General features: G+C 39.6%; 1 protein-coding gene across 1 annotated transcript in view; it reads right to left on the bottom strand.

Annotated features, from left to right (window-relative positions):
* LOC110505296 (SH3 and cysteine-rich domain-containing protein) overlaps positions 1 to 15,243 on the bottom strand; it is an 87,307-nt gene that overhangs the window by 35,050 nt on the left and 37,014 nt on the right. Inside the window, exons 6-7 of the mRNA XM_021584440.3 lie at positions 6,899 to 6,980; positions 2,005 to 2,081 (exon numbers count right to left, since the gene is read on the bottom strand). Of these exons, the coding sequence (XP_021440115.3) occupies positions 2,005 to 2,081; positions 6,899 to 6,980 (159 nt within the window). The remainder of the gene's footprint in view (positions 1 to 2,004; positions 2,082 to 6,898; positions 6,981 to 15,243) is intronic.

Below are 15,243 nucleotides of genomic sequence, written 5' to 3'. Positions count from 1 at the left end.
TTGTGTGCCTCTCACTCACATGGCTTTCAGTCACGTGATCGGGTCTATCTCAAAGGCTACAAGTGAAGACAGACACATCGGGGACACAACTTCACGCGTCCGTATCCAATTCCGAGGCACATATTGAATATATTGGAAGAACTGTCCACATTTACTTTTCAACAAGATTAGTAGGCCTAACGAACAGCAAAAGCACTAGCATATGTCAATCTACTATCCCCCATAGAACAAAAGTTGACCTGTTCTGTGTGAGAAATAAATATTCAAAACATTCTCCAGGACAGTAGATCCCAAATGAATACAACCACTAGCATCAAAAAACATGTTTTAAGCAATGAGCCTAATGCAACAGATGAGAATGTTTAGCTTAAAATGTTGATAAACTATTAGGCTATTTCTTCACATTATAAGCGCAGCAATGCGCACACGGCAGCAGGCTATAAGCGTGAATGTTCCATAAGTTGTAAAACACCATGTTATGGTGAAAATTATCTTTCCCAAATTTGAAACTCACACGCAGCTTATGTATGCCAGTTAGGCTCTATATCCCTTGTAAAGCGGATGAATGCTTACTTTTAAGAAGTTATTTGCCAACTTTAGTTGTGATCAAAACATATAGGCCTATGGGCTAGGCTACAGGTGTGTGACTATGATTTGAAAAAGTCGCAAAAAAAAGCTGGGCATCATTCACAAGTGATTATATATCATTCACAAGTGATAGGCTAATATTGTCACCCATCACACTATTATTGATTCAATCTTGTCTTTACATATACAAATTAATAAATGGGTGAAATTTGTTTTGATTTAGAATGGACCATTATCACGCACCTGTCTCGAAACAGGTGCAGTGGAAAAAAATACATCTATGCACTTAAATAGCGAATGGAGAGCGCTTTTCCCGTGGTTCATTTTCATACCAGTGAGGTAGGCTATACTCCTGTTTTAAAGAGAAGGAATGTGCTTAATATTAGGAAAGTTGAGAAATAAATATAGTAGGCCTAGCCTATAGAAAGGTAATGGGATCCTCCTCTTTTTAATAGAGGCCATCACTCTGTTTTCTCACGCAATTGCAAAGCCTATAGAAATGTTGCATAACATGAGCTCATGGTTCTGCTATGAAGTGTTTGATTTACATTTGCATTGACGTCAGAGTGATTAAAGGGAGTACCAGGCAGTTAGTGTAACGGTTTTCTTTAGGCGAAGTAGAGTCGGACCAAAATGCAGCGTGGTTGTTATTCATGTTTTTTTAATGAAGGAAAACTATACATGAATAAACTACAAAACAATGAAATGTGAAAACCTAAACAGTCCTATCTGGTGCAAACACAGAGACAGGAACAATCACCCACAAACACACAGTGAAACCCAGGCTACCTAAATATGGTTCCCAATCAGAGACAATGACTAACACCTGCCTCTGATTGAGAACCATATCAGGCCAGACATAGAAATAGACAAACAAGACATCCAACATAGAATGCCCACCCAGCTCACGTCCTGACCAACACTAAAACAAGGAAAACACACACGAACGATGGTCAGAACGTGACAGTTAGAAAGTTTGGTAGGCTACTAATGACCATCAGCAGCATCAGAACTTGGAGAATCCTAATTACCGTGACTAAACTGTCACCTGGAATTTGAATGCCGTCATGACTCATGACCACCGGTGTGGCAGTAATACGGTCACCGTAACAGCCCTACCCCACACTCTTGTCATTGTAATGTTGAAAATTGGGTCGGAATTACAGAATGGGCCCAGGGCAGATTAGTTGAAGTCAAAGCCGATATTGAGGTAATTAACTGCCAATCTGATGTTCAAAAGTTCTTGTCGGTTGTAAGAAATGATAGTGGATACATTTCATGAAAATAAACTAAAAATAAACTACAAAATCACAAAATAGCAAAGTTGCGTCGAAAGCTTGCAAAACAGCAGCCATCCAGTACGGCGCCATCGCCATCTTCATACTATACTGTATATTAAGTGCTTGGGCTCCTTACCGGTGAATCATCAGGTTTCCTCTCAGCCACATGGCAATAGGGAATGGGCTCCATCCCGTTCTCAAGTGATGTAAACACTGGAACACAAAACATTCAATAAATCACCACATATCAATGACAAATACTTAAATTATTAAAGCTATAGAAGACAGAGAAGCTTGGTTGAATCTCTACAGCAGTGGGATTTTATCTACTGAATGTCCTGGAATAAACCTAAGCATTCATTTTACAAGCTTTGGTAGAGAAGCTATTTCATGAATAAATACATATTTCAGAAAGCCACAGGGTATTCGGATGGGACTACGAACGGGGCAGATTCTCATACTTTAAGTTTGGGTCATTTTTTCCCTACTGAGCCCTGTCCAGATATTCAAATATGGTTGAGTAGAAATTCCAGTCTCTACATGTGGCAAGCAGAGAGGAATACAGCACAATGTTTCTATTTCTCTATCCTTATGGGACAGATGATATTCTTTGTGTGGAGCTTCAAATGGCATTTTGAATAGTGTGCTTTCTTTGACTTCATTGTTCTGGGTGAATGCTACTGTAAGCAAAAGGTCAGGCTCATTGGCTTATTTCTCCTATAATTAAATGTGTCTTTGAGATCTTACTCTGAGTACTGTACCCATACATAGAACTGAGATGCAAGTAGGGGAGAGTGGGGTAAGTTGAGCAGTTCTTTAATTCCACATCACTCTGTCAAGGGAAATATAGTATTATTTCTAACAAATATATTTACATATACTGTAGTTCAGGATGTTTTGTATCCCTGGAAAGAATCAGAATTCATGTAAACATTACAATTTTGAAAACATAGCTTGTCCAGAAAAAGGGGTCTCTTGGCTCAACTTCCCCTGGGTATGGGGTAAGGAGAGCGGCAGGACAGGGTAAGTGAAGTAACATACACATTTCTGTACTGAATTCATTTGTACCACTACCTTTTAAAGACCATGTCTATCTTTATTTCCAAAACACAATTCAACACAATCGCTCTTTTATCTTTTAATAATTTAAAGCATATTTTAACTCAGGCTTAACACCTAACAAACACTTTGTACTTATAATTGTATTAAACCTCTTAAGGATCAGACCCTTTTTTCAATGTATAGGCCCTGTTGTTACCTCATATCCCATATCCCATGTGGTTTCTGCCTTCACAGACTCCATGAAATGATTACCTCTTTTTTTTACCAAAAATGTAGGACACATTGGATTTATTTTGTATTTTTTTTGCATTGTAATTTCAGAAAATGTCTGTAATACACTGAGTATACCAAATATTAGGAACACCTTTCTGATATGTAGTTGCCTTCAGAACTGCCTCAATTTGTCAGGGCATGGACTCTACAATGTGTTGAAAGCATTCCACAGGGATGCTGGCCCATGTTGACTCCAATTCTTCCCACAATTGTGCCAAGTTGGATGGATGTCCTTTGGGTGGTGGACCATTCTTGATACACTTGGGAAACTGGTGAGCGTCAAAAACCCAGCAGCATTGCAGTTCTTCAGACAAACCGCTACGCCTGGCACCTACTTCCATACCTCGTTCAAAGGCACTGAAATATTTTGTCTTGCCCTTTCATCCTCTGAATGGCACACACACAATCCCTATCTAAATTGTTTCATGGCTTAAAAATCCTTCTTTAACTCCCGTTCATCTACACTGATTGAGGTGGATTTAACAAGTGACATCAATAAGGGATCATAGCTTTCACCTGAATTCACCTGGCCAGTCTATGTAATGGAAAGAGCAGGTGTTCCTAATCTTTGTACACTCAATGTATGTAACATACAGTGCCTTGCGAAAGTATTCGGCCCCCTTGAACTTTGCGACCTTTTGCCACATTTCAGGCTTCAAACATAAAGATATAAAACTGTATTTTTTTGTGAAGAATCAACAACAAGTGGGACACAATCATGAAGTGGAACGACATTTATTGGATATTTCAAACTTTTTTAACAAATCAAAAACTGAAAAATTGGGCGTGCAAAATTATTCAGCCCCTTTACTTTCAGTGCAGCAAACTCTCTCCAGAAGGTCAGTGAGGATCTCTGAATGATCTAATGTTGACCTAAATGACTAATGATGATAAATACAATCCACCTGTGTGTAATCAAGTCTCCGTATAAATGCACCTGCACTGTGATAGTCTCAGAGGTCCGTTAAAAGCGCAGAGAGCATCATGAAGAACAAGGAACACACCAGGCAGGTCCGAGATACTGTTGTGAAGAAGTTTAAAGCCGGATTTGGATACAAAAAGATTTCCCAAGCTTTAAACATCCCAAGGAGCACTGTGCAAGAGATAATATTGAAATGGAAGGAGTATCAGACCACTGCAAATCTACCAAGACCTGGCCGTCCCTCTAAACTTTCAGCTCATACAAGGAGAAGACTGATCAGAGATGCAGCCAAGAGGCCCATGATCACTCTGGATGAACTGCAGAGATCTACAGCTGAGGTGGGAGACTCTGTCCATAGGACAACAATCAGTCGTATATTGCACAAATCTGGCCTTTATGGAAGAGTGGCAAGAAGAAAGCCATTTCTTAAAGATATCCATAAAAAGTGTTGTTTAAAGTTTGCCACAAGCCACCTGGGAGACACACCAAACATGTGGAAGAAGGTGCTCTGGTCAGATGAAACCAAAATTGAACTTTTTGGCAACAATGCAAAACGTTATGTTTGGCGTAAAAGCAACACAGCTCATCAGCCTGAACACACCATCCCCACTGTCAAACATGGTTGTGGCAGCATCATGGTTTGGGCCTGCTTTTCTTCAGCAGGGACAGGGAAGATGGTTAAAATTGATGGGAAGATGGATGGAGCCAAATACAGGACCATTCTGGAAGAAAACCTGATGGAGTCTGCAAAAGACCTGAGACTGGGACGGAGATTTGTCTTCCAACAAGACAATGATCCAAAACATAAAGCAAAATCTACAATGGAATGGTTCAAAAATAAACATATCCAGGTGTTAGAATGGCCAAGTCAAAGTCCAGACCTGAATCCAATCGAGAATCTGTGGAAAGAACTGAAAACTGCTGTTCACAAATGCTCTCCATCCAACCTCACTGAGCTCGAGCTGTTTTGCAAGGAGGAATGGGAAAAAATGTCAGTCTCTCGATGTGCAAAACTGATAGAGACATACCCCAAGCGACTTACAGCTGTAATCGCAGCAAAAGGTGTCGCTACAAAGTATTAACTTAAGGGGGCTGAATAATTTTGCACGCCCAATTTTTCAGTTTTTGATTTGTTAAAAAAGTTTGAAATATCCAATAAATGTCGTTCCACTTCATGATTGTGTCCCACTTGTTGTTCATTCTTCACAAAAAAATAGTTTTATATCTTTATGTTTGAAGCCTGAAATGTGGCAAAAGGTTGCAAAGTTCAAGGGGGCCGAATACTTTCGCAAGGCACTGTACATCTTTGGTGTATTGGTCAATTGTTTTGCAAGGCCTTCTACGGATTCTACGGAAAAGCTCAGTCAATGTCACCTCCCAGGTTCCGTAAGATTCATTCATACATTGATATAATTGATTTTCTGAAATACTGTATGTTATACAATCATGATAAACTTTTCACTACAGTCCAATTCCTATTCTGGCAATACTTTCACCTTGAAGTTCTATAATTTTCTTAATGTTTTGTATACTCAGTGTATATCTGCAGTAATAGCGGAATGATAGTGTTTCACAGTATTACTTACTCGCCAGTGTTGTAATTGGCTGTGATATTCGGCTATTGATTTTTCAGGCCGGAGCGGCATCTGTTGTTAAAATAGGAAAGCTGTTTTGACTTTGTGGCTATGTTATCTAGTGGAAATCGGGTCAAGTGGCCAATGTAGAAATCGCACTGTTATTTCCTGGATGCTAAAATCGCTCAATTTCTGTTTACATGAGAAAACAAGCACTGAAAAGTGTAGAGAATCATTATACCATCTAAATTGCTATGAAATATATTTTCAATAACAAAAAATATTATTTTTTACAGCCCTTTGAAGCTGGTGGACTAAAGCCTAAAGTAAAAGGCTCATGTGCGACCCTCCGCCATGTTAGAAGAAATAGGATGCATGGGATGGGGAGATTTGTTTCACCTAGCTTCCACTTTAGGGGTGACATTCTGATAAATTCTAGGTATAGCATTTTTAAGATTATGGAGATATCATTAAGTAGTCAGTAATGTTTCATTCATAATGTCTATGCATAACAGAAGTGCATTTCCCAGTGTCACTAATGGCTGCCTCTTGGTACACCCAGTGGTGGAAAAAGTCAAAGTGAAAGTCACCCAGTAAAATACTACTTGAGTAAAAGTCTAAAAGTATTTTGTTTTAAATATACAGTACTTAAATATCAAAAGTAAATGTAATTTCTAAAATAAAATATACTTCAGGATAAAGTATAAATAATTTCACATTTCTTATATTAAGCAAACCAGATGGCACCATTTTTTTTTTTTTTTACAGATAGCCAGGAGCACACTCCAACACTCATAATTAATAATTTACAAACAAAGCATTTGTGTTTAGTGAGTCCGCCATCAGAGGCAATAGGAATGACCATGGATGTTCTCGTGATAAGTGCGTGAATTGGACTATTTTCCTGTCAAATCAAATCAGATTTTATTGGTCACATACACATGGTTAGCAGATGTTAATGCGAGTGCTTTTAGTTCCGAGCCTGGTAAGCATTCAAAATGTAACAAGTACTTTTGGATGCCAGGGAAAATGTATGGAGTAAAAGGTACATTATTTTCTTTAGGAATGTAGTGAAGTAAAAAAAAATATATATATAAATAGTTAGTAAAGTACAAATAACCCCAAAAACTCAAGTAGTACTTTACAGTATTTTTACTTAGGTACTTTACTCCACCGAGTACACTGTGTACAGTACTCACCATTATCACTGTGCTTCCTGGTGAGTTCATGTTGACTGCTGTGAGCGACGGCCTCTTCTGGAACCTGGGCCAAGTCACTGGTCTGTGGGAGCAGATAGAAGCTATTACATCTAACTGACAGATTGATACCAGTCATTCAGATCACCTGTCATACAGTAGATAGGTACCCAGAATATGCACACACTGAGGAACACTGCTTTCTACAACATCCTAATGTTTGCCACACTTCTGAGAATCGTAGAGGGTGGTCTAGATGTTGGACCACTTTCAGGACCACCATAAAAGCTTTGATGTTATCTTGAATTTACAAAAGCTGCTCAATGGAGCTCCAAAACATTGACTAATATTATGACTGGGCTACAGTTGAAGGAATCATAACAACACTGATGATCCAATCAACTGAATGTGGAAGTAAAGTAATATGGGCTCAAAATCTGCAGTCGGTCATTATTATTGTATGTAGTGGTAAGCAAAAGGGCTGGGTGAGCTGAGTTTACTTGAGTTTGCCCTCTGCTATCATTGATGGTAACCCTTGCTGTGATCACATTGTCCCAGTGTCTAAACACATAGTATTTTAGACCCACTCCGTAGCAGTTGCCGTTGACAGGACTGCCCTGGTTGCTTTGAGACATCCTTGTAGAAAGGGCTGATTCAAGTCGCAGTACAGTTAATGTGAGATTTACACAGATAAACTGCAGGAGATGAAAGGTGTAATTTTTATGCTTTGAGTCTTCGAGTCCTCCTCTCTGTCTAAAAGCTCTGTAATCTGAGCGTTTTTCATGAGCAGATATCTCTCCTGGAGTCGTCATTCCAATCCCCCCTAGATTTCCTTTATTGGTCATATTTACTCCTTATTGGCTGTAATTGATTACACGATCAACTGTGGTGTAAAGTACTTAAGTAAAAATACTTTAAAAAAATACTGTACTTAAGTCATTTTTTGGGGTATTTGTACTTTACTTTACTATTTCTATTTTTGACAACTTTTACTTTTACTCCACTACATTCCTAAAGAAACTAATGTACTTTTTACTCCATACATTTTCTCTGACACCCAAAAGTACTCGTTACATTTTGAATGTTTAACAGGACAGGAAAATGGTCCAATTCACACACTAATCAAGAGAACATCCATGCTCATCCCTACTGCCTCTGATTTGGTGGACTCACTAAACACAAATGCTTCATTTGTAAATTATGTCTGATTGAGTGTGCCCCTGACTATCCATAAATGTAAAAAAAAACAAGAAAATCGTGCCGTCTGGTTTGCCATATTTAAGGAATTTGAAATTACTTATACTTTTACTTTTGATACTGAAGTATATTTTGAAATATTTACTTTTCATACTTAAGTATATTTAAAATAAAATAATTTTAGACTTTTACTCAAGTAGTATTTTACTGGGTGACTTTCACTTTTACTTGAGCCATTTTCTGTTAAGGTATCTTTACTTTTACTCAAGTATGACAATTAGGTACTTTTTCAACCACTGACGATCAGATATTAAAGAGCTGGAGTAAACATACAACAAGGACACCTGTATTGAAGCTGCTGTACTGTAGCTTTTCATACTGTTCTTTGTTTCAATTGTACAATCATTGCATTCCAATCATTGCTGTAAGAAACAGAGCACGCTAGTTTTGGCACGTACTTCAATGTGTGTCTCTCATCTGTACCATTAGTCCAGCTGAATATAACAGAATATATAAAGTACATAATGTATTAACTTGACCCGTCAACCATGCTGCCAGGCTAAAATGAGTGATCGAACTCTAATCAATTAAGCCAGTGTAGCAGCAGCCACACAACTGTGCCGGAGCACAGATACACCACGTTTCCTAGGTGCCAGTATCTGTCCTAATGTACTGAGTCCCTACACTTATTCTCTGACTCAGAGGAGTTAAATGCGGAAGACACATTTCGGTTGAATGCATTCAGTTGTGCAAATGACTAGGTATCCCCTCTCCCTTTCCCTTCCCTAATGCTGCTAATGCTTATTCCAAAATGTCCAGTTATTTTTTGTTTTTTAAACAACTAATTGCTTAAATTATTTGAATACCATTTCGTTATGTTTTTTTTTTCTTCTGTGAGCTGTTTCTGTAGAGATAAATCAGATCAAGGCTGAACTGTGCAATGTAGCAGGGAGTTGTAGTTTCAAACCATCCAATATTCGACATAGTTTAGGGCAGAAAATGTGGTAATTAACTACAATGACCATAATCCATTGTGCGCCCGCTTAACACTAGAACCGCATGGCCTTTCAGCATATAAGTATCCGCTAAGGAACGTTACGAGGCGTCCTCTTTAGCATATGCATCAGATGCATATCAACCCACAAAGTGCGCAAACATGCTTGATAAATAAATGCTTAATAAATAGTGCATAAACTATTGTAAAGGATTAATTCAATAAAGAAATATGCGTGGAAATATATAAAATATATAAATGTTTAGATAGAGTCAAGGAAGTGTTTTGTATAATTCTACAAAGTCCTAGAAAAAACATAGGCCTATAGCCTATTTTAATTTCCCTTGCAATTAAAACATTAAAGTTTAATCCATTTGATCAACTTTATTTGTATATTTGATTAGTAATAGAGTTATAGTAATTAATCATGTCCAGTTACAGCTTGTTTAGACAAAGAAGAAACTAAAATTATAATAATTGTCCAGGTGTCGCCTATCTTCCCCATTATCCCCAGTGTATTTATACCTGTGTTTTCTGTTTGTCTGTTGCCAGTTTGTTTTGTTCATCAAGCCTACCAGCGGTTTCCCCTTGCAGCTGTCTTTTTTCTAGTTCCTGTTTTCTAGTTTTCCTGGTTTTTACCATTTCTGCCTGCCCTGAGCCTGCCTGCTGTTCTGTACCTTGTCACACCACCCTGGATTATTGACCTCTGCCTGCTCTGACCCCGAGACTGCCTGCCATTCTGTACCTTATGGACTCGGATCTGGATTACTGACCTCTGCCTGCCCTTGGCCTGTGGTTTTGCCTGCCCCCTGTTCTAGTAATAAACGTTGTCACTTCGACACTGTCTGCATCTGGGTCTTCTCCTGAAACGTGATAAATAATAATAATACAAACAGCCAGCTGCGCAGCTGAAATCATTTGCTGTATTCCTAAACAAAAGCACCAGTGCATGAACAATTGCAAAGGATTAATTGCATGAATAAATATTTGTGGAAATATATTCATGACAAGATATAAAAACAATCATTTGTTGATCGTATCAGACACTGTATTATGCCCTTCTACCCGTGCCTTTACACATGAATCAATTCTCTTTATGCTTCGGGTCCACAGTCAGCACACAGCTTCGGGGCTTTGTGTGAACAAATGTGCCTCATTCCGCGTGCACCTACTTGACATTGTCTTCTTTTTCCCGAGTGGGAACTGTGGTGCTTGGGGAAGAGGGAGAGCAGGACCTGCTGCCTTGGCAGCCTGCTTGACGGCTGTAGCCTCTTTCTTGGCGTTCATGTGGTTCTCACAATGCTCACATGCCAGATCCATGATGAAATCTCTCCTGCTGACTGTCTTATCAAGGCATTGCTTGTACAACACGTACGCGTTGATAGCACCCATGTCGAGCACGTTGTAAAACACCACAACAGGAGAGCTGCGAGTACCTCCTTTTACAGAGCACAGTCTTGCCATCTGGTCGAGTGCACCCACACTAAACTATTACATAAAATAGAATAGGTTAGAATTATATAGAATAATAATACTAATAGTAATAATATGAATGTAATATAATAAAAGGGGACCATATTTGGTGTTTGGCAGGTGGAAAGGCTATCTGTATATGGCAGAGATATATACCATTGTGCGATTGCAGTCTGTCACCGTCTCCGGTTTCTTCTTCTGGTCACTGCCGATGGCAACAATGGGATGCATGGTGCTGAGGATGCAAACACTTATTTATTTTACATCTGTACACCATGAGTGTTGCTTTACCACAGCTCCACTGGTATGTTGTTTTGCGCAGAGGGGGGAAGCTCCCGCCTTTGTTTGTTCACTGTTCCAAGCAGGCTAGTCTTATTTGCAATCAATTTGTCTGCCAGGGAAATTGATGTGAATAAGTTGTCCATGGTCACATTTTTGTCTTTGCCCATGGAAGGCTCCACAAGTCTCAAACCCACAGTCTCAGAAAATCGCTCACCCGCTGGCCTGGTTTCATCTTTCTCCAGATATGAAAAGCCATTGAGCAAGTACTTGGCTTTGACATCTAACCAAAACTGAACTAAATTGACATGCACCATTATCAGTTTCTATCTGGTTTCTATCGCCCATTCATCCACTGACTTCAGGAAACAGTAAAGGGAGCACCCCCTATCCCCTATCCACATCGACAGCTAACCAAAACTGAACTAAAGTGACATGCACCATTATCAATTTCTATCTGGTTTCTATCGCCCATTCATCCATTGACTTCAGGAAACAGCAGAGGGAGCAGTGGGAGCACCCCCCTATCCACATCGACGGGACAGCAGTGGAGAAGGTGGAACGCTTCAAGTTCCTCGGCGTGCACCTCTTCAATCTCAGGAGGCTAAAGAAATTTGACTTGGCACCAAAACCCTCACAAACTTTTACAGATGTACAATTGAGACCATCCTGTCGGGCTGTATCACTGCCTGGTACGCCAATTGCACCGCCCACAACAGCAGGGCTCTCCAGAGGGTTGTGCTGCCTGCCTAATGCATCACCTGGGGCAACCTACCTGCCCTCCAGGACACCTACAGCACTTGAAGGCCAAAACAGGAAGGCCAAAAAGATAATCAAGGACAACAACCACCCAAGCCACTGCCTGTTCACCCTGCTATCATCCAGAAGGTGAGGTCAGTAATGCTGGGAGCGAGAGACTGAAAAACAGCTTCTATCTCAAGGCCATCAGTATGTTAAATAGCCATCACTAGCGCATTAGAGACACAGACTTTAAACCACTGGCCACTTTAATAATGGAACACTAGTCACTTTAATAGTGTTTACATATGTTGCCTAACTCATCTCATATGTACACTACCATTCAAAAGTTTGGGGTCACTTAGAAATGTCCTTGTTTTTGAAAGAAATGCACATTCCTTGTCCATTAAAATAACATCAAATTTATATGAAGTACAGTGTAGACATAGTTAATGTTGGAAATGGCTATTGTAGCTGGAAACAGCAGATTTGTTTTTATGGAACATCTACATATAGTAGGCGTACAGAGGCCCATTATCAGCAACCATCACTCCTGTGTTCCAATGGCACGTTGTGTTAGCTAATCCAAGTTTATCATTTTAAAAGGCTAATTGATCGTTAGAAAACCCTTTTGCAATTATGTTAGCACAGCTGAAAACTGTTAAGATCTCGTACAATGCTGTGTCCTACTCCCTTCACAGAACAGCGCAAATTGGCCCTAACCAGAATAGAAAGAGGAGTGGGAGGCCCCTGTGCACAACTGAGAAAGAGGACAAGCACATTCGAGTGTCTAGTTTGAGAAACAGATGCCCCACAAGTCCTCAACTGGCAGCTTCATTAAATAGTACCAGCAAAACACCAGTCTCAACATTAACAGTGAAGAGGTGACTCCAGGATACTGGTCTTCTAGGCAGTGTTCCTCTGTCCAGTGTCTGTGTTCTTTTGCCCATCTTAAACTTGTATTTTTATTGGCCCGTCTGAGATATGGATTTTTCTTTGCAACTCTGCCTAGAAGGCCAGCATCCCGGAGTCGCCTCTTCACTGTTGACGTTGAGACTGATGTTTTGCAGGTACTATTTAATGAAGCTGCCAGTTGAGGACTTGTGAGGTGTTCTGTGAAGGAAGTAGTACACAGCGTTGTACGAGATCTGCCTTAAATCAACAGCCATATCTTTGGCACCCCGGGAACAGTGGGTTAACTGCCTTGCTCAGGGGCAGAATGACCGATTTTTACCTTGTCAGCTCAGGGTTTCGATCCAGCAACCTTTCGTTTACTGGCCCAACAGTCTAACCACTAGGGGCCTGCCGCACAGCCAGAGCACGGACATTCTTGGAAAAGATTAGATTTGGAAATAGAGCTGCACCTCTTGAATTTTGAGAGTTATTTGAAAAAGGTAAGTGTCATAGAAATGAAAATATTTTACCTGCATGAAGGAGGATTTGATAAAGCGATGCTCCTTTTCCTACATCTGTCAATTACAAAATGCGCCCATCTCTTCATGTACAATTTGACAATTTATAGGCTTAATATTGTCACTCATCAGATTATTGTAAATGTAATCTTGTCTATTGGCTAACTCTTATTATGTGTGAAATTAGTTTTGGTATAGTTTAGGTGTAGTTTCGATGGGCCTGCTGTGCCGGCTGACTGGCATCGTGTGTTTCCCGCTCATCAACTTGGATAGAGTCAAGGATATGTTTTGCATTATTCTAAAGACCTACTGCAACACATAGCATGTCTTCATTTACCTTACAATACATTTGATTAGTAATAGAGTTACAGTAAATAAAACAGTCCTTCAACAGCTTATTTTTACAAAGTAAAACGTAAAAGAGAATGGTATCAACCTGCAAGGTGCGTGGTCAAATTATTAACTGAGCGCCAACGCTGATAAATAAGCATAACACAAACTCATCATTACACTATTGTCTTTCTAAATTAAATCAACCTCTTCACCTTCCTAATCATTCACCCTCCTTATCATTCAGTTAGGCCTAATTTAAATTCAATTGTGAAGGTGCATAATTATTGCCCATTCATCCATTTGTCGTTCATTCAGTGAGGAAAGAGAGTCGCATTAGCGCCTGGCTGGGTACCAACGACCTACAGCACATTGTCTTGGGGGATTAAGTTGGGAATAGGTGTGACAAAAATGGGTAAGAAGGCTTTAAATACTTTTCTGTTTGTAATTTCAAAATTCTGACAAACGAGCAGTGTAAACTAAAAACATTTAGGGAAAGTCAGGAAAGGGGCAGGACATCGTTTTTTGGTGGGGAGCAGATTTTTTTATTTACAAAATCAAACGCCAGTGGCCGTTCGGCTATGGCGGTTCTAATGTTAAACTTGTCCGGTCTGTGAGGAGCAGACATGGAGACTGAGAGAAGAGAGAACCCACGATCTAGAGGGATGGAAAGCAGTTGCTTCGCGAGCCTGAAAATACATGATCTAAGTGATTGATAGTTGGTATTCAGCAGCCATAAAAGTATGCCTTAATTACTTTGAAAAACTCCTAAAACAGTGATTTTGTCAGACAGCATAGGCTCATAGTCATAAAATAAAACAAATATTTGATTTAAAGTAAAGGAAATGTAATATATGATGGTTAATAAGTGATGAGCAGTAATGGGCAGTCACTAACATCATGGGACTTGTATTCATTATTTTATTCATTGTTACAGCATTCAACCCACATAATGCATCAAAACCCGTGATAATTTTTTTAATAATCAATCCGAACCGACCTCAAAAAGCACTAATCGCTCGGCATTAAAGATGAAAGAGAAGCACCAAAGCACAGAACTTCATGACATAAACACATTAAAATCACCTGCTTAATGATTGTTATGTTAGTAGCCTAGCAACTGGTTTGACATACTGTAGCTATTAGTTAACTAGTTATGAATCACTATGTGTTGCTGATGGGCAGTGGATTCAAAGGGAAGCCAGGCGTCCCCAAATATTGAACCAATAAAAATTTTAAAATCATTTATCTTTCGTCTCTCTGTGTTTTCATACATTTCCATGAATTAGCAAGTGGCTGAATCTCAGTATGTGTAGCCCATGTATCTGATGCTGTCTGGAACAAAATTGTATAAAATGTTGCCGCAGAAGCATTTGATTGATTGAGACCTGTAAGCATTTGGCCATTTGGTATTTGGCCTAAAATAATTAGCCAGTCATCGTTGAGCTGAGCTGAACTGTGGGTTGTCTTGGTGCAGCAAAATGCCCGACCAAGGGAAGCCAGTTTGGATTTGGCTTCAGAGCAATCAAAACACTTCCTAAGCAAAACATCATTTTCAAACTTGTCTGTTTCTGATCTGCTGTGTTGATGTCCTGCAGTAGCTAGCTTGATAAATCGGGCCTTTCCTAATCCATGGATGGAGATGGGGATTTGGACTTGTGTTTTTGGCTTAATTCTCTGTACAGACCAATGATTATGATGGCAATTCTGATCTAACAATAAATTCATATTTTGTGCCACTGGCCTGAGACGATTGAAGTTCAATATGTAGCCTAGATGTATCCCAGTAGGCTCACGTTAGCTAGTTAGCTAACTTAGCTGGTTCATTGTTGCCCATGCGAGGAACTGAAGCTAGCAAACATTTTAGCTAGGTAGCCTATGACAACAAAACTAAAAGTGTACTGTATGACTGAGCCATAAACCAT

The sequence above is a fragment of the Oncorhynchus mykiss genome, chromosome 25, assembly GCF_057628025.1.
Source record: "Oncorhynchus mykiss isolate SJ-2025 chromosome 25, ASM5762802v1, whole genome shotgun sequence".
Classification (NCBI taxonomy): Eukaryota; Metazoa; Chordata; class Actinopteri; order Salmoniformes; family Salmonidae; genus Oncorhynchus; species Oncorhynchus mykiss.
This window is presented reverse-complemented; position numbering and strand designations above follow the sequence as displayed.